Source organism: Pinus tabuliformis, chromosome 1_2, assembly GCF_031772625.1.
Source record: "Pinus tabuliformis cultivar Carrire ecotype Pingquan chromosome 1_2, CPIR1, whole genome shotgun sequence".
In the NCBI taxonomy this organism is placed as follows: Eukaryota; Viridiplantae; Streptophyta; class Pinopsida; order Pinales; family Pinaceae; genus Pinus; species Pinus tabuliformis.
Window position 1 is genome coordinate 276,602,172 of NC_142298.1, and position 19,887 is coordinate 276,622,058.

The 19,887-nt window shown below is 40.6% G+C and overlaps 1 protein-coding gene across 4 annotated transcripts in view; it reads left to right on the forward strand.

Moving 5' to 3' along the window:
* The window catches only part of LOC149205413 (calcineurin B-like protein 3), a 335,347-nt gene that overhangs the window by 42,459 nt on the left and 273,001 nt on the right, over positions 1-19,887 (forward strand). For all 4 annotated transcript variants that reach the window (XR_016252450.1, XM_089395059.1, XM_089395057.1 and 1 more), the window contains exons 2-3: positions 3,309-3,463; positions 3,723-3,805. Coding sequence is in view for 3 of the 4 variants with exons in the window: in XM_089395059.1 (XP_089251185.1) it covers positions 3,340-3,463; positions 3,723-3,805 (207 nt within the window). In the remaining variant the exon portion in view is untranslated. The remainder of the gene's footprint in view (positions 1-3,308; positions 3,464-3,722; positions 3,806-19,887) is intronic.

Consider the following 19,887-nt stretch of genomic DNA (forward strand, 5'->3'; position numbering starts at 1 on the left):
AGCCTTTAAGAGGGAGCTTTACCATTTTGTTGTTCTTCCTCGGCAATGTTTCTTACCACCCCTTTTATTTTCCTTTTTCTTTATTTGTTCACTTTTTAAGTTTTTTCTTTCATTGATCAAGTCCCTTTTTCTTTAGATATTCATTGACAATCATGGGATTGGGGGTATTGGCCACACAATGAGGTAGCATAGCTCAAGCTTTAATATTTCTGGTTTTTGAATTTTTTATTATCTCTCCAACTCTAGCCATTTTGGCTTATTTGACTTAGGCTTTCTCAATGAGACCTTTTTGGTGATAGTGGTCAACTCAAAACATGAGCGAGAATAACTTTTTATGGATGGAATGGAGTGTAGTGGGAATAATGGTAAGTGTTAGGTATGGTTAGGATGTGGGAAACATTACCTCAACCAGTTTCCTTGTAGTACAACATGACCCCAAACATGATGACACTTCTAAAGGATAATTATGTGCCCCCATGGTATGACGAGGCAAATACTAAAATTGTAAATGTTATGTAGTGTTATTGGATCTCATTTCGTTTTTTACTACTTTCATGACTAACTTAGAAGTTATAACACCCACATCTAAGTATCAAATCAATGCATGGAATATCACGTAGATCATAAAGTACAATACATAAGTGCCTATGTCATTTGAGGTTTGAGTGAGGAGATCTGATATACCGTGTCAAGCTAGCACTCTCATATCTGAAGGAGAAATTTGGAGATATGTCTTAGTTTGGAGAATATGAGCAAGAGATCTCATTCAATCAGCAACACAACACCCTTGTGAGGGTGCCTCTGGAAGTAGTTGACCCTAGGAGAGGTTTTAAGTGAGCTTTTAAATGAGATGCACCGTCACAACAACCTTGGACAATTAAGGGACAGCCACACATGACACTATAAATGAAGTAGACACGATGAGACAGCCTACTTATTGGATGAACATCTAAAAATACGTCAATTCTTCAAATGGGATTTCACCACATGATCAAGAGAACCTAACATGTCATACTTAATCTTCCTCCTTAACTAGGGCAGCCCTCTAGATGGAGTGAACAACCCTAACCAGAAAATTACAGTGGCAAACCCCTTTGATAATTGAAGGTTACATCAAGAGTTAGGGATGGTTTCACCTCAATCATAACATCCTCTTATTGAAGCAATCCTTCCCTTCTTCTAAGATTATTTCAGCAGCAGAAGCCATGGCAATGCTTGCAAAAACCTAACCATCCATGAAAAGAAAAGAAAGATGGAAACCTCACATTGAACTTGCCTCTTAATTCTTCCTCCCAAAAAATTCAACTATTCTTGAAGGGGAACTCCAATTCATTCAACCACGCCTTTAGCCAATGAATCTCCTCTATTTATATACTTCAAATCAAATCCTAATTCATAAATAATATTTCTTTTAAGGCGGCCTTGGAATCCTCATTGAATTTTCTTTTTGAGTGAATAAAAAAGGTCCATAGCATCACTTATCATCTTTTTATTTCATGTGATTCTTTTCATTTGAGGGCTTTCCCATGTCAACAATGCCACGTGGCATCTCCTCATGCAAAGATCTTTCCTCCAAATATGCAAAAAAGGCATCAAACAAAGTGTTCTCACCCCAAAGCCCTCCTCAAAGTTGAAACATGCCTCCAAATATGTAGAAAGGCCTTGAACAATGTGTCCTTAACCCCAAATTCCTCAAAAGGTGAAATATGCCTCCAATTATGTGAAAAGGATCAAATAACATGTCATTACCCCCAAAAGTTCTCAAAGAGGAAACACACCTCCAAATATGTGAAATATGCTTTGAATGATGTGTAATGCCCCCAGTGGACCTCATTTTTCCATACAAATGCTTATAGCTCCACTTGGCACCTTTCTTAGAGGAGTGTTCCTTCTTTGGCTTCTTTTCTTACCACATGTCATAGTTTGGACCTCAAATAAGGTAGGGTGTTTTCTCCTTGCCCTGTTTTTGACCCTTGCCATACATCATGCCTTGGAGACCTCTTGATGTAGGGCATTCATCTTCTATGGTTGCTTCATGTGCATATCTTCCATCCACGTGTTCTTGGGCTGTGAGTTCAACCTAGGAACAAGACTCTCCATTAGTGGTGCAACAGAAGTAATGCAAGCTCTGTAACCATGTCAAGTGTTCCTAAGTGGAATCTCAAGGTGAAATATGTCTCCTGAAAAAGGCCTCCATCAAACCACCATTACTCCACACCTTTGTCCTTGCCTTGTATGATGGGTTGTGTTCAGGGAAGATAGAACAAGGTGAATAGCCTCTGTGTTTCAACTGCAACCTGTAACTGCCGCTAAACCACAAGTCTTTTCCGCTGTGCTGGTAAGATAAGAAAGGCGCTTGAAATTACAAAATGAATCATGCATTTTCAAGGGTTAACAAGGATTAGTATTAATTTCTTCTTGAGTGCAGGATCCATTGGCATGTAGCCTTGTTTGGTGATTGTAGCTATGTTGTCCACTCCTTTATTGGGATTTGTCAGTGCTGGATGGTCTCTGCTCTATTTTTCCCTTTGGAAGATTAGGTGTAATTTTGTTTTTGAGCAAGAAGTTATTTCTTCATCTGCATATTGTGGCATGTGGTGTGATGAGGTACATCACCCTCTGTTTTCCAAGGATTCCCTACTAATAAAAGATGTTCAATCTTTAGATTCATTAAGCTATTCAAACTTTATTTCTGCATTACTAGTCTTATGGAAGAGTGCATAAGGTCCATTGTATATACCCTTCCACCTTGTGATTTGCTGTTTGTAAATTCTGTTATATAAATATAACATGTATATATAAAAAAAATTATCTTCAGGGCAGATTGAACTCAATGCAGTAGCCTTCTGCAAACATCTTCTAGGATCATTTTAGAATCTAGATTTTAGAGCTAATCTTAAATATTCCTTTTCTGTTTCGACCATTATTTGTATTTCTTTTTAGTTCCTATAGCGGGATCCTTCATAAATCACACACAGAGGGTAGGATCTAGCAAAGAATTAGTTTTGGATCCATCCCCTCATAGGACCTACTCAGGAAATGGATCCTAAGTAGATCCTATGAGCTGTTGCAGATCAGGTGCAGGAGAGGCTGTGGATCTACATTGGTCTGGCAACTATGAACAGAAAATCAACAATACTTTTTCTTGGCTTTTTGGGCTGATTAATGTTTTAGCAACAAATAGCTAGTGAATTTTTTAATCTGGTGATATGTATGTTATACAGTCTTTCCCCACAATTTGTGATTCCAGGAACTTGTCCAACAGCTGGATAACTGCAGAGTAACTTTAGCTTATTATTTCCTTGCAGGTATGGAGTGTGCTGACATTTTGGAAATATCATGTTGCAGTGCCTAGAGGGATTCAACCACCTACTAGGTTGCCTGGTACAGTGTTTTGACACAAAAGTTTTCAAGAAACCTCGGGGCCTTGAAGATCCTGAAATAATAGCAAGGGACACAGTTTGTAAGTTCTGCCTTTTTGTTTGGATACCTTTGCTTCAGATTGCCAGGATATGGAACGAATATTGGAAATTGTTCCTATCAGATTTAAATTAATTCTTTCCATGAAAATGATTATCATCATAGAATTGGACTGAATGATTGAAATGTTTCTGCAGTTCGATTTTGATTATAAATACTCAAAGCTAATACAACAAATTTTATCTGGCTACCTTTGAGTGAGTTTTTTGTTTTTTCTTGTCATTTTTTCTTTTTCTTTGCAGTTAGTGTGAGTGAGGTAGAAGCTCTGTATGAGCTATTTAAGAAGATTAGCAGTGCTGTGATTGATGATGGTCTTATCAACAAGGTATGCATTCTATATTGTAGCAGTGCATATGACATTTGTATATCATCAAAAAATGTAATCTATTGATTATTTGTTTGGATTTCCTGTGGTAAGCTAGATGCTGGGTATATAAAATTTGAGCATTCGTTTTTACTTTTATAAGGTTTGTGTTCTTTTGGTTTATCTTTGTGGATCGTCGGCCGTTGCTGCATGATGTACAAATTCATCTGCACTTTCCATAGATGACAGATCAGTGTCAAAACATTCATACATTCATGTGGACAACAAGAGGTGGTTAAAGAGTTAAGGAGGCCCCCTTTATGAACAAGCAGTTGAATGTATGATGCAAAAAAAATTCAATTTTTTATGATCTTGTTAACCCCAAAAGGGAAACTACCTCTAGACCACTCTTAGGGGCTACATTGATGCGGCATGATGAGTTCTCCTGCCCATATCTGCTGTTTATAAAGTTCTTCTTCCAGTTCTTACATCAAATATATGATCATCCAGCCTTACATCATCCATGAGATTTGTCATATGACTCTCCCGTGGGATATCAGCTCCTATGCCTTACACCTCAGATGATATGTGCTCCTGCAAATGGTTCTTCATGCTTCATCTTTCTTTCAGTTGATGTGCTATGATTTCATGTGTGGGTTTCTTATTTTGAAGTTGTGTCATGATTTCTAACTTTTCATGAAAGTATTAATATCCGAGTATGATCTAATAACACATTTTAATCATAAATATTTTATTATATTGTATTGTGTACCATGGGGGTACATGATTGTCCTTAAATAAGCGTTGTTTTGACTTATGCCAAATTGTACAACTGTGATCTAGTTTAATAGTGTACCGCATATCCTAATCATACCTAATATATTCCATCCTCTTCCTTTCACTACCATCTTGTACATAAAATGATATTATCCTCACCTATGTTTGACTTATCTAGTAAGGCCTAAATGAAAAAATTGAAGAAGAATGTAAGCCAAAGTTAAATAAAGCCAATAAAGATTAGAGGTAAAGAGCAAGAAGTCTAAAAAAATGAAGAAATAATGAGGCTAGAGCTATGCCACCTTATTAAAAATGGCCAACCCCAAAGTCCTATCCTAAAATTGCATACCTAAAGAAAAAGACTAAGAAAAATCAAAGAAAAATATAAAAAGGGTAATAATAAGGTGCCAAGGTGGCAACTCTATGCAAAACTCCCTCTTAAAGGCTTACAAGTAAAAAAAATGAAGATTCCTAGTTCAAAAGGGCTAGTTAGACCAATAGTAGACCTTATACATCATTATGCATGATTTTGAGGGTCAAAACATAAGGTTCTCCTTTCCTTTTCCATAAATTATTCATTATTTTACGTATTTTTAACCAAGTGACCTAGTAAATGCTTTATGTTCTAGGAATTGACATATGTAATAGGGGTGGAGTTGTTCGACCATGGTAAACTTAGGCCATTTTTAAAATTAACTTATATTAAGATGTTGTTAGAAGAGAATTACTTAATGTGCACTTCCTAATGACTTGTTTTAAAGCTTGATGCATCATGAGAGGTGGGTGTTGACATGGGATTTGTGCACTATACTTCGAAACCCATAACATTGCCTTGGGATCCACAGTTACCGCTCCTAGGCATTGGAGAGCACGTACCCCATGCTCCCAGACTCTTGGGAGCTTGGGCGCTAGTAGGAAACGTTCCAAAATCGTTGGGAGCTTCAACGGGTACTTTGGAGCTTTTCGGGAGCTTCACTACAACATATTTTGACGTTTTTGGGTACCTATTTTGAGCAGATTTTCACCTTTTGGGTACCTATTTTGAGCAAAGAAGGTACCATTTGTTTATTTTCTAAGTGATACATGTTAGGTCAGGGGGTTGGACTGCATGGGCTCTGTAAAGTGATAGAGACGTGGAGATGTAGCAAAGGTTTTAACAAAATATAGACAGTGGCCAGTCATTCCTTTACAACTTCTGTTGCAAATCTTGAAGTTTAACAATTGCAAATAAGTCTACTTTCTTGAAGTCTATCTTGAAGCTTTAATGATAAGATTCAACAAGCTACGGTGATGGTCATAAAGAGAAAGAGTAGTGTGTTAGTCCATTTCATTTTATAAATTTCCAAACTTGAATTTCGAAGTTGAATATAATATAGTGTTGCATGAAATCACATAATAATCAAAGTAATAATAGCCTTTTTTTCGGTTTGGGAGTTTCACATGTTTCTTTGCTGGCAAGGATTTTCATTGGCAAATTGTTGATGGATTAATATTTTGATTTTTTTGTGGCAGTGTTTCAAAGTTCAATCTTTTACATATTTCATTGCAAGATGGAATTTGATTGGCAAGTTTTGGATGGAAATAAATTAACTATTTGATTTTTATTTTGAATATATATTAAATTTTAATATATTATATTGTTGTCGCTCCCAACTTGGTGTTTCCTGTAAATTTGGGCAAAGCTTCTAGTCGTGCTGGATACTTGTTCCCCGGTACCCAAAGTGCCAGCGTACCGGAAATTCATGCAACATAGGGATCTATGTACCTATATTCAACCATATCTACCTACATTGGGATCCATGTCATTCTTGGGATCCAAGTCACTGCATTGGGATTCATGTCAACATAATGGACAATGATGATGACATCGTTGAGGTGTCCACATCAACACTTTGTACACTTGTCAGCATATGTAGCATGCATGAGCCACTTGGAGGAGTATTCTCACACGTGGGTGGTTAGAGGTGCTTATTTGGTGATTTTAGCTCATATTTTGAGGGTCGCCAGCATCAAGGGTAGTTTTTTTGACAAATTGCCCAAAATCCCACCAGATCAATGCCATTGGATGTAGAATGGTCTTGAAAAATTCAGAATGGGGTCATAATAGAAATTTGGGTAAAAATGACCAAGTTATAATGCCTGAAATTGCCGTGTGAAAATTATCCTGCATTTTGACCACTTGACATTCACACATGTTTGTTAGAGCATTTTGCGGAGTATACCTCTCTCTTTGACTAGTTGATTCACGTGTTTGAGTTTGTTGAGGTGATAATTCCATGATATAATATTTTATTGGCTCAAAATGGTTTTAGACCATAGTCTTGAGAGTGCCTCTTGTTCTAACTCATGGTTTTGCTTGAACACATTGTATTGCCACATGGTATTGTAATAGGACATGATTTGTTACTCGTGATTTGTAAGGTGCCTTATCTATATGAGGAGGGCTTATCTTTTACTTTCTCATGGTTGGAATGGAATGGAAAACTCTCTCTCTCTATCTAGAATAGCAATATAAATTTAATCACTCTATATCTAGGGCTTAATAAGGGTTTTAGGGTTAACATGGGCTTATATAGGGCTTAACATCTTTGTGAAAGTTTTAAGCTAGATGTTAGTACAAGGGGTGAATATCTAAGGGTATTGCCTCTTTAATTTGATTTATGCTTAAAATTTTAAGATTTGTAACAGTTAGGTGGATTCCTTTCTTTTGGATTAACCTAGCTTTGCCTTTTGCAAAGATTAGACCCCAAGGTTTGATGCTCACCAAGCATTCTTTGCGATGTTTTGGGACTTCAACATTCAAGGTAGAGGACATTTACTCACAGAATAAGCTAAGACTCCATGCCCAATGGTAGCACCTATGGTTCTTCCTTCTTTTTCCTAACCATCTCAATACGAATTTTCTCTTTTCATTTTTTGTTTTACTTGCAATCTAAGGGTTACATGATCAATCATTAGATTAGATTGCTAGATTCAAACCTTGGAGCTATTTTTCTTATCTACTTGAGGTTTGGATTATTTTATGCTCACCTTTTCTCAATGGTGATATTCATTACCGATTAGCATACATGATCTAGTATATGTTTTCAATACTATTAAACTAGTTAAATATTCTTTGGATCTTGGTTTAACTTCATTATCTTATGGATGGATCTATAAAAAAACTATGATGATCAAGCTTTAACCATCTTTTCTTCAAGCTTATCATTGAATTTTCAATGCTAAAAAATATGTTTTCATCTTGTGGCATTAAAGAATATTAATATGCATGCTTTCACATCTAATGATGGGGTTTCATATCAATGTGTGGAGATAAATGTGCTTGCAAGACCTTAATCTAAATAACAACTGCTCTCATGTGCGGAACAACTTAGCCTGTCAGTCAAATGATTTGAGGAAATCTCGGTTATTTCACTATTTAAATATGTTAATAGATGGTTTGCATATCTTGGTTATATTTTTGATGCAAAGACTAATATGTATGGGTTTGATCTTAATTGGTTAATAAATTGGTTCATGGAATCTACTTCATAAATCAGCAATTATACACAACATTTTTTAACCTTTTAAGTTTGATTTATTGCTTGTTTCAACACTTAATTACAGTTCACTGAATTGTGCACCATACAACTCTTGAGTGCTCAAATATTGGAATGTCTATGCTTCATGATTTTAAATGCTAATCTGAATATTTAAGTTCATCACACTTTAAAGGATAATGATTCTTGAGCAGAATTTTGTGCCTATGAAATCATAGAAATCATCTTTAATACTCTACTGTTATTGAAGTTGAACTACAACAACACTTAAATTAATGAACAGTCCACTAAATTGAAATCAGAATCTTTCCAATATTTGATGTCTTGATCACTTGCTATTGGTGCATATGATTGATGATTGATCTTGATAACTTCCTCTTACCCCTCTTTCAGCAGGGGTACATATGCACAGATTCATTTTTGAAGCACCATTGTAAACCCAAGGAATGCAAGTCTAAAGCCCTGTAAAGCCATGTGGGATGATGATTATGTGAGAGTGTGTTTTAGATCCTAATGGTGGACGGTCATGGCCAGTCCTCTTAGCTTCATCTTCATGTTGCTTGGTTTTATGGCACTGCTAACATCCCCTTATTGGGTGGCAATTCCTTGCCTTGATGGGCATTCTTATGTCTCGGGGTGTTATGTGGGCGTTATGGACGTGGACCTATCAAGACTTCTGATTTATGGGAACACTCAGTTTCTGGCTCTATAAGGGCGATCGCTTATTGCACTTTTCCCCTAAATCCCAATGCACCTATTTGTTCACCGCATTGTTTTCTTATTGAGTCTGTAGGCATTCGTGGCCTTGGTATCTTCATCTTGTCACAGTTCTTTATCATGGCAGTCTCACATTTTCCAATAGTTGGGAGTTCCCAATGCGGTTTCCCAGGTTCCTTGGTCATCAAACGCTCAGATTAATCATCAAAATTTCTCCTTGCCATGTGGCTAGAAAATTTTCTGAAATGATGATCCAGAAGGAAGTTATGTTCAGAACTTCAGTCAAAGGGGGATATCCTCCTTTTATGGCACATGTGGGCTTTTGAGAGGCTTTTGGAGGTTCTTAGTCAAATGGGTCAAGTGATCATTTAAAAGGCATCTACAAATTTTTGGCAAGAGAAACCATGTTCCAGAATCTTCATCTCAGTGAGGGCATTGGAGATCTACACTTGGGGTCAATTTTCTAGGGGGTTGACCACTCTTGTGGAGGCTAGGAAACCTTTACAAGCCAAGTCAAAGGAGCTCTTGGACCAAGTCGTGGATGGAAAGTCGAGCAACGTTAATTTCTTCAAAGTGAAGGGCAAGTTACCAAAGAAAAAGGAAGAAAGCATCTCTTTTCAAGCAATAAGGACCAAGTTGAAATTTTAAGGGAGACATTGGAGGCTTATGGAGCAAGTTGTGGGGGGTTTCAAGGCAAGTCCATGGAACATCAGATTTCTAATAGCTATTGGAGGGTTACTTCTACCTCCAATTACTTAATATCACTTATGTTATCATCAAGATCAAGCCTTGAAGCACACACCATGCAAGTTTTGGACCAAAAGTGAGGATCTGTCCTCCTCTACTAGCCATTGGGAGGATGTTAAAGTCAATTTGAAGGAGTGTTGAGCCTTTTTGGGAGGTCATTGTGTTGGAAAATCGAGAGGCTTAACGATTACATTAGATTTTCCTTCCTTTGATAACTGCTTGTGAAATTTGTTGGCTTCTTATTAATTTAATTTTGTTCTTCTTCATCAAACAATTATCAAACGTACAAAACATGAAGATCACATCAAACAAAAGAACGCAAGATATAGGCTCCAAGCTAGGGAAAGACCCCTCCAAGGGGAAAACCCAAAAAAATTCTCTTCTTAGAGAATAAGATCAAAGTGAGATATCCAAGACCCATGACCAAAGACTTCAACCCTCTAGATGCCAAGTCGAATCCTCCTTCATAGCAAAATTCATCAGCAAGAGACTAGCAACAAATTTCCAAGAAGAGATCTAATGGGGCGAATCTTCCACAAGAGACATTCTTCATCAACTTTAGGTTTCGACCTCCCTCTTCTTCTGCGATTTTTCAGACCAAATCATCCAAAATTGTGTGTCCAAATGTGTTAAAATTGGCAACTAGGGCCAAACTCCACATGGGTCATCTTATTTATGACAAATGATATTTTTCTTGGATTCCACTCTCTGAGAGGTGTAGGATTGATCTAAAGATCATCCGATTCCGACACGTACAAATGAAATTATGAATTTATTTTGATTATAAACAAACTGTCAGGGTTGGCCAGCAGACTTATGTAGGCTCAGAAGCCCAACAATCACGTCCATTCGTCCTCAACGTTTGCTATAAATTCATGATGCTTGAGCCTCATTTGGACATTGTTGATTTGGGATAGCATCGAATGTGCTCTAGCCACGAAATTTAGTGGAGAGGGTGGGGCACATGAGATCTCCAATACCCAGAAAGGGTTTGGGCAGATTCTAAACAGGTCAGGAGATATTAAAATAATTAATATTTTTAATGGAGTCCTTAAGTCTAAACTTAGGGAAAATAAAATATTAATGTGTATTAATATGAATCTGTGTTAGAATGGTCCAAAAGACATGGATCAAGCAAGATCTAATCTTAGCCGTTGATTAGGGACTTAATCTCATCTGTTGATTAGGGACTTAATCTCATCCGTTGAGATGTCAACAGGAAAAGTATAAGAGGAGGCTTGAGGGTCACTTGGAGAGTACACTAGATGATCAGTCATTCTATTCTCTAGAGCGGGGTTTGCTAAGAGAGATAGAATCAGTGATCAGGAGAGCAACTGAGGGGCATTGAGTACAGAGAAACAGAGAAGGCAAAGATTGTGCCAGGAGAGCAGTGCATCAACCAAGGAGGGTGACGCAGAGCCAGCAAGGGCTCAAGCAGGGCCACGAATAGGCAGCCATGTGCTGCACAGAGCACCAGAGGGGCCAGCACAGCTGACGCAGAGGCTCCCAAAGCTGACGCAGGGCCTCTTGGGGCTGACGCAGGCCTAGAAAGGTTGACGTAGGGCCAATGTGAGACAGAGAGGGGTTGACGCAGTGCAGTTTGGGCAGACGCTGGGGTTGCAGAGTAGTTTTGTGTTGAGGAGCTGCTGGAAGGGTTTTCTGGGGTTTCAGCCAAGAGATTTCTCTCAAACTGTGAGGTATAGCTGCTAAGGAAATTCTGTGTTGGGTAGGCCAGTTTCGTCACCCAGATTGTACTCTGATATTGCTTAATAAGAAAACCCTCAGATAGCTGCACTGGTTTTCCCACATTGGGTTTTTTCCGGGGACATTGGTCCAAAAATAATGGTGTCATGTGGTGTGTTTGTTCTTGTTTCTTTTAGTTGCTGATCTATAATATGTTGAGCATGCACTGGTGTTTATTTTCAGTATTTAATTTGTAAATAACTTGTTAAAGAAAAATAACAAGTAGGTAGGAATAAATCAAAAAAAGTGCATGAAGGGTTTCTAAACTAAGTAAACTTAGAAACTTCAACATGGTATCAGAGGATGATTGCAGATCACAGGAGGACTAAAAGACATTAGCCGAGCGAAGCAATAGTACCAGAAAACAGCTGTCCTGAGGTGACAGAAGCTGTTTCTAGTAGCGCGGAAGTCTAGAAGTGTGACGCAGAGCCAGCCAGAGCCATGCAGAAGAAGTAGGGAGCTGCATAGAGCCTCAGAGAGGCCAACGTTGCTGACGCAGAGGGCCAGAGGGCTGACGTAGGGCATCCCAGGGCTGAAGCAGACCCATTTGGGGTGACACATGCCAGCGTGAGGCAGAGAGGGGCTGACGCAGTTCACAGAGAGGCAGTTGCTAGAGTCTAGAAGGCTGCAGAAATATTGCATAGTGGAGCTGGTGAGGTACTGTAGTCAGAACAATACTTGACAAAGCAAGGCTAGAGGAGTTGTTACCGAGGGTTTCTAGCCGAGGAACCTGGATCAACAATGCAGTTGCACAAGGCGATCAGAGTAGGGGGCATCTCGACAAGCGGCAGAAGGATTTCTAGGAGGGAAATCAGGACTTGGAGGGAGTCCAGAAGAGAACTTCCAAACGGGAAGTAGAGACTCAGAGGAGTTAAATAAAGAACTTCGAGAAGGGAAGCAGAGGAGCGTCATGGCACTTCATGGGGTAAGAGACCATGATAGACTAGATGGAGCATCGAACTTCACAGTCTGGAAGGCCAGAATCTTATCAGTGCTTGACATGAATCGTGTCAAGAACTTCGCCTTGAAGACGATAACTATCCCAGTCGACCCAAATGATAATGACAAGTACGGAGAGGTGATGGCGAGGGCCAAGTGCATTATCCTCGACGGGGTCAAGGATCATGTGGTACCCCATATAGCCGAGAAGGAAACGACAGTTGAGATGTGGGAGGCTCTCAAGAACTTGTACCAGCATACTTCTGTGCAGAGAAGAATGCTGCTCGAGAACCAGATGAGGTCGCATCAGATGAAGAAGGGTCAATCGATTGACACCTTCCTCGGAGGACTGAATGAGATTCGAGACCAGTTGATTGCTATAGAAGCGACACCGGATCGGGAGCTTATGGTGAGGACAACTTTGAATGATGTCTCAGAAGATTGGGAAGTGTTTGTCCAGAGTGTCCTGGGCAGAGGGACATTCCTACCTTGGGACGAGATGTGGGCAGCTCTCTGCCAGGAAGAGATCAGACGGCAGTCAAAGACATGTAGCAGCAACAAAGGGATCAAAGTTCAACAGAAGGAGGAGGATGTGGCCCTAGCATGTGAGGGAAAGCAAGAGAAGTGGAAGAAGAAAGATCTCTCCAAGATCAATTCCTTCCACTGTGGGGAGATGGGTCATTATGCAACCCAGTGCCCAAGGAAGAAGAGTAAGGGAGAGTCTTCCGAGACTAATGCAACGCCAGCACGGGCCGAGAAGGAAGTTTTGACAAACGATGACTGTGCCATGAGTGCACACGCACCACTTGAGTGGAAGTGGGGAGACATCGAGCTGTAGTCAGATGGACTACAGGCGATGAGGGCCAGGATCCTTGAGGTAGCCAACCTCTTGGAATAGACCTTGCTACGGGAGCCCCAACGAGAAGTAGTAGGACTGGATGAGTGGGTAGAGACGGATGTGGATGGAGCGACAGAGAGAGCTACAATGTAGGAGTCCCGAGATAGCGCAGAGCTAGTAGGCTGCAGCAATGTGAGAGGCACATGAGTGTTGCACCAGTGCAGGAAGGCACAACGAGGTGTGCGACGGTGCGAGATGCAAGGAGTTGTTGCAGCAACACAAAGGTTAAAGAGGGAGCACTTGTCAGCGGCAGAGGGAGCTTCAACATCAGAGGGTGTTTCTAGCCCAACAAGGAGGTCAATTACTTCTCAGTAACTGAGTTGTAGTGCAGCAGTGGGCAGCACGATGCAGCATGATGAGAGGAGGTGCAGTGAGGCTGCAGTGCTGGGAGAAAGGACCAGCAACAACACGGATGCAGAGGGAGATGTCGTATAGATGAAACAGTGGCAGTGGCAGAACCATGGGTAGCAATACAGGAGGTAGCAGTGCAGAGGATGTTGGGCAGGAAGGCCTAGCATCAGATTAGGTATCGATGCCGGATGATCAGAGTAATACTCAGTGAGGAGTATTGCTAGAGCACAGTCCTCGCTGAGAGGGAGTGTTGATTTGGGGTAGCATTGAATGTGCTCTAGCCACGAAATTTGGTGGAGAGGTTGGGGCACATGAGATCTCCAATACCCAGAAAGAGTTTGGGCAGATTCTAAACAAATCGAGAGATATTAAAATAATTAATATTTTTAATGGAGTCCTTAAGTCTAAACTTAGGGAAAATAAAATATTAATGTGTATTAATATGAATCTGTGTTAGAATGGTCCAAAAGACATGGATCAAGCCAGATCTAAACTTAGCCGTTGATTAGGGACTTAATCTCAGCCGTTGAGATGTCAAAAGGAAAAGTATAAGAGGAGGCTTGAGGGTCACTTGGAGAGTACACAAGATGATCAGTCATTATATTCTCTAGAGCGGGGTTTGCTAAGAGAGATAGAATCAGTGATCGGGAGAGCAATTGAGGGGCATTGAGTACAGAGAAACAGAGAAGGCAGAGATTGTGCCGGGAGAGCAGCGCATTAGCGAAGGAGGGTGACGCAGAGCCAGCAAGGTCCCAAGCAGAGCCACGCATAGGCAGCCATGTGCTGCACAGAGCACCAGAGGGGCCAGCGCAGCTGACATAGAGGCTCCCAAAGCTGACGCAGGGCCTCTTGGGGTTGACGCAGGCCTAGAAAGGCTGACGCAGGGCCAATGTGAGACAGAAAGGGGCTGACGCAGTGCAGTTTGGGCAGACGCTGGGGTTGCAGAGTAGTTTTGTGTTGAGGAGTTGCTGGAAGGGTTTTCTGGGGTTTCAGCCAGGAGATTTCTCTCAAACTGTGAGGTATAGCTGCTAAGGAAATTCTCTGTTGGGTAGGTCAGTTTCAACACCTAGATTGTACTTTGATATTGCTTAATAAGAAAACCCTCAGATAGTTGCACCAGTTTTCCCGCATTGGGTTTTTCTAGGGACATTGGTCCAAAAATAATGGTGTCATGTGGTGTGTTTGTTCTTGTTTCTTTTAGTTGCTGATCTATAATATGTTGAGCATGCACTGGTGTTTATTTTCAGTATTTACTTTGTAAATAACTTGTTAAAGAAAAATAACATGTAGGTAGGAATAAATTAGAAAAAGTGCATGAAGGGTTTCTAAACTAAGTAAACTTAGAAACTTCAATAGACATCACTCATTCACTCACATCTCTCCCTCTCTTCATCTAATTGGGTTCACAATTCTAGGCAACTTTCTCTCTCACACGTGGGAAGGAAAGGAGGATGATTTTTTGTTTTAGGCGTTGACCAATTTGACCGAATTTCAGAGGCTGTTTTCTTGGGCTGCGTTGACCAGTGCTGACCTTCCTTGACTACGGATTTGGGTGAGGAATTTCTGTTTGGGCAGGCCGCAATTCTGGGCATGAAAATTGAGGCTATTTGACCCCTATGTTGACCAGCGTTGATTGTAGGGTTGACTAGTTTTGATTGACTTTTTTAGACTGTTTGAGCTTATTAGACTTGCTGTTGGAGGCCGAAGTTGTCTGGGTTTGACCAAGTTGAATTAAGGAAGAATTCTACCCTGTTGACCAGCGTTGACTTTTCTGGTTAGGGCTCTTTTGCTACTGTCATAAATTATGAGATTTGTAAATTGTAATATCTCTCTCTCTCTCTGCTGAATTATTGAAGAATATAAGAAGAATTGATCAAGGGTTTCCCCACATTGGGGTTTTTCCTTGGCTGGTGCCACATCTTGTGTCCTCTTGTCTTATACTGTTTATGTTTATGTTCTATCTGCATTTTACTATCATGTTGATGTGATTGCTAAACTGGATATTGGTATTGGGCTAATAAAGAAATTGAAGTAAAATTGCTCTAAAGCATAGAACATACCATTGTTACCTAAAATTAACATGGTATCAGAGCTGAGGTGAAGACAAAGCCCAAGCAAGAGTGAAAGAGCAATCACCAAAGACAGTTGGATAAGGACAAAAGGCTCAATGGGTTCCTCATCCCACTTCCCAGCTGAAGACAAGCTCTGTGAAAAATATGACTGTCATGGATGGAGGATGTCTCTTGATTTGACCTTGGAAGAACAAGAAGTGTTGGATTATGTGAAGGGTAAAATCCTTGAGCCTCCTTCAAATGCACTAGCTACTACGAAGACCATGTACAATAGGGCTGAAGTCAAAGCAAAGAAGGCTATTAGAGATTCCATTGACAAGCATCTGGTGGCCTACATCTCTGAATTTAAGACCTCCAAGGAGATATACGACAGGTTGATCAACATGTTCAAGGTTAGTAATGCTAATCAAATTTTACTTCTCAAAAACAAGTTGAAGGATATTAAGAAAGGCAAGGATGAAGATATTCAATCCTTCTTCTTAAGGATCATTGAGATCAAGAATGATCTACTTTCGATTGGAGAGGTCATTCTTGTCAGGGAACTTACTCTCACCACCCTTGGAGGACTCCCACCTTAGTGGTATGTATTCAGAACCACTATACTCAACAATGATCGAATTCCAGGGTTTGAAGAATTGATGTCGAGATGCATTCAAGAAGAAACAAGAATGGTGGAGCAAGAAATGTCTTCTAATAGAAGCCACCCCATTGCATTCTCCGCTCATGCCAAAAGGAGAAATAATGCAGGGTGTAAAGGTCATTTCAATGGAAAGCCTGGATCCAAGGGAGGAAGGGTAGGTGCTTTGTTTGCAATAAGTTTGGAAACTATTCAAGTGAGTGTCCAAATAGAAGGGACACATCGCATGATGATGATCACAATCATTCCAGGGGCAACTTCAACAACAAAGATCAAAGGAATTCCAGGTCCAATGGCAAGGGAAAAAGGAATGCGGGACATCAAGGAAATGGTCGACCCTCCAAGAAAGCAAGGAACTCCAAGTATGAAGAATCAAATGTTGTTAACAATAAGCAAAAGGAGTAATTTCTTATATCGGCCCTCACCAATACCTCTCCACTGGACACTTTGGGGAATTGGCTAATTGATAGTGGTGCCTCAAGGCATTTCACCGGATACAAGGAAGCTCTCTCTAATCTAATAGAAAAGGAGACAAACTTGGAGATCATCCTTGGAGACGATGCCACCTATCCCATGAAGGGAGTAGGGAATGTTACCCTTCAATTGAATCAATGTAACACTATTCATTTACAAGAAGTACTATATGTACTTGATCTCAAGAAGGACCTGGTGTCCATTTCGGCAATGGAAGACAAAGGATTCAAGGTGGCATTCATTGACTAAAAGGTGAGTGTTAGGAAAAGAAATTTTAAAGATGCTTTTACTCTTGGGTTTAGGGTTGACACTTTGTATCATGTTGGAGGAAGTCCATTGGGAGACATGTCTTGCAACACATCTGTACAATTTGAACTATGTCACTGGAGGTTCGCCCATCTTCATTATAAGACCCTATCCGATGCGAGACAGATGGTGATAGGTATGCCTGAGTTCAAGGTAGAGCATGAAGGTGTATGTCTGGGATGTGCCAAAGGAAAACTTACAAGGGTATCATTCCCCTCAAGGAATAGCAAGACCACAGATATATTGCAATTGATCCACTCTGACATATCTGGTATGATGACCATAAACTCTTTGGGAGGATACTTATATTATCTCACCTTTACGGATGATTATTCTCTCAAGACCTGGATCTACTTCTTGAAAAAGAAGGATGAAGTGTTCCCCTGGGTTCGACACTTCAAAGCCTGGATCGAAAACCAATCCGAGAAGAAAATCAAGATATTGAGGATTGATAATGGGACCGAGTACGAATCCAATGAATTCCATGATTATTGTAGAGAAGCTGGCATTAAGAGGGAGACTACAATGCCATACACCCCCGAGCAAATGGTGTGGCTGAAAGGAAGAATCACACTATTGTAGAAGCTGTTCATGCCACACTTCATGATCAAGGGCTTCCAAAGTTCCTATGGGCTGAAGCTGCAAATACCGCCGTTTATGTTCAAAACCGATGCCCTCATCAAGCATTGGACTTAGAGACTCCCGAAGAAATGTTCACTGGTAAGAAACCCGATGTTTCTCATTTTAGAATTTTCGGAAGCCCTGTATATTTTCATGTGCTGAAAGAGAAAAGAAGCAAACTGGGTGCATCTAGGAAGAAAGGAGTCTTTGTGGGCTATAGTGAAAATTCTAAGGGATATAAAATTTATGTGGTTGGTCAAAGGGAAGTTGAGATAAGTCATGATGTCACCTTCAACGAAGATATAGCCCTCAGCAAGATCAACAACCTTCCTATCCCAAGGAAGGACAAAGAAGCTGAAATCAGAAAACAGGGTGCAAAAGAAGATGAAACAATGCCGGATATTGATGAGGCTATGGATCCTATTGATCCTCCTCCTCAGGAGCCCTCCTCCAAGAGGAGACCCCCATGGCTTAGGGAGGCTCTCGAAGATGCCGAGAGACATATTGCACCAAGGGGGACTTTTCGTGAAAGCAAGAAGCCGGACAATTATCAAGGATACTTGACCGTCACGAGCACTATCATTCAAAATGAGCCTTCATCATTTGAAGAAGTCGTGAAGCAACAAGTATGGAAGGATGCTATGAATGAAGAATAGGAGTCAATTATGAAGAATGATGTCTAGGATGTGGTCCCTAGACCCCAGGACAAATCAGTTGTCACCTCTAAGTGGCTCTACAAAATCAAGCATGGAGCTGATTGAAGTGCAGAAAAGTTCAAGGCTCGCTTTGTTGCTCGAGGTTTCTCTCGAAAGGAAGGAGTAGATTATCATGAGATATTTGCACCTGTTGCTCAATACACTACCATCCGCTCGATCATAGCCCTTGTTACCTCGCAAGTATGGAACCTACATCAGATGGATGTCAAGACTGCTTTCTTGCATGGTTCAATCAAAGAGGAAGTCTATGTGGAACAACCCAATGTGTTTGAGGTTCATGACCGGGAATATCATGTATGCAGGTTGAAGAAAGCTCTCTAGGTTTGAAGCAAGCACCCTGGGCTTGGTATGAGAGGATGGATAGCTATCTGATGAAGCTGAGATTCATTAGAAGTGAAGGCGATCCAAACCTTTACTTAAAGGTTGAAAATGATAAACCTCTCATTCTGGTACTTTATGTAGACAACCTCTTTCTGACAGGTGTAGACCCTCTCATTCACAAATGTAAGAGGGAGTTGGCTTTTGAATTGAGATGAAGGACCTAGGACCGATGGACTACTTCCTAGGGTTGGAGGTCTGGCAAAAGCCAGGTGAATTTTTCCTATCCCAAGGAAAATATGTTGCGAAGATATTGGAAAGATTTGGGATGGTAGACTGCAGGCCTGTGACTACCTCAATGGAACTTAACTTTAAGAAGTTATGTGGTAGTGCTGTCGGACCTAAATTGGGAAATGCTTCCAAGTATCGTGAACTCATAGGAGCATGATGTTCTTGGTGAAATCTCGTCCGGACATAAGTTTTGCAGTTAACACATTGAGCCAATATATGGTTGAGCCTCATCATATACATTGGATTGATGCCAAGAATCTTTTGAGATATCCTTGGGGCACAATCACTCATGGACTGAGATATACTGCCGAAGATGTGAGGCTGCATGGTTATTCTGATGCTGATTGGGCTAGCAGTATGGTGGATCACAAGAGTACTTTTGGATGTCGTTTTTCTTTGGGTTATGCGTCGATATCCTGGATGAGCAGGAAGCAGAAATCAGTTGCTTTGAGCACTGCTGAGGCTGAATACATAGCTGCTAGTATGGCCTCCCGTGAAGCTATTGGTTGAGGAAGCTCTTCAACGAGCTATTTGAACTTTGTACATGTGCTGGATACCACCGTGATCCTCTGTGACAACCAGAGTGGGATCCGATTATCAGAAATCTCGTGTTTCATGATTGCTCCAAGCATATAGATATCAGGTACCACTTTATCCGAGATATGGTACAACGAGGAGCAATAAGGCTCCATCACATTGGGACTGATGAGCAGGTTGCCGATATTTTGACAAAGCCCTTAGGGAAGGTCAAGTTCTTGGCCTTCCAAGAACGACTTGGAGTCGTGGGGAGACCCTCTTATGAGGGTCCTGTATGATATGGACATTGAGCTCTGGGAGCTTCGGTGGGCTTGGGGTACTTCTTGGAGCGATGAGCAACCATAGGGTGAGTGGTTCAACCTTACCCTATTAGTTTGTTGTGTACAAGGTGAGTGGTTCAACCTTCTATGATACCTCGTG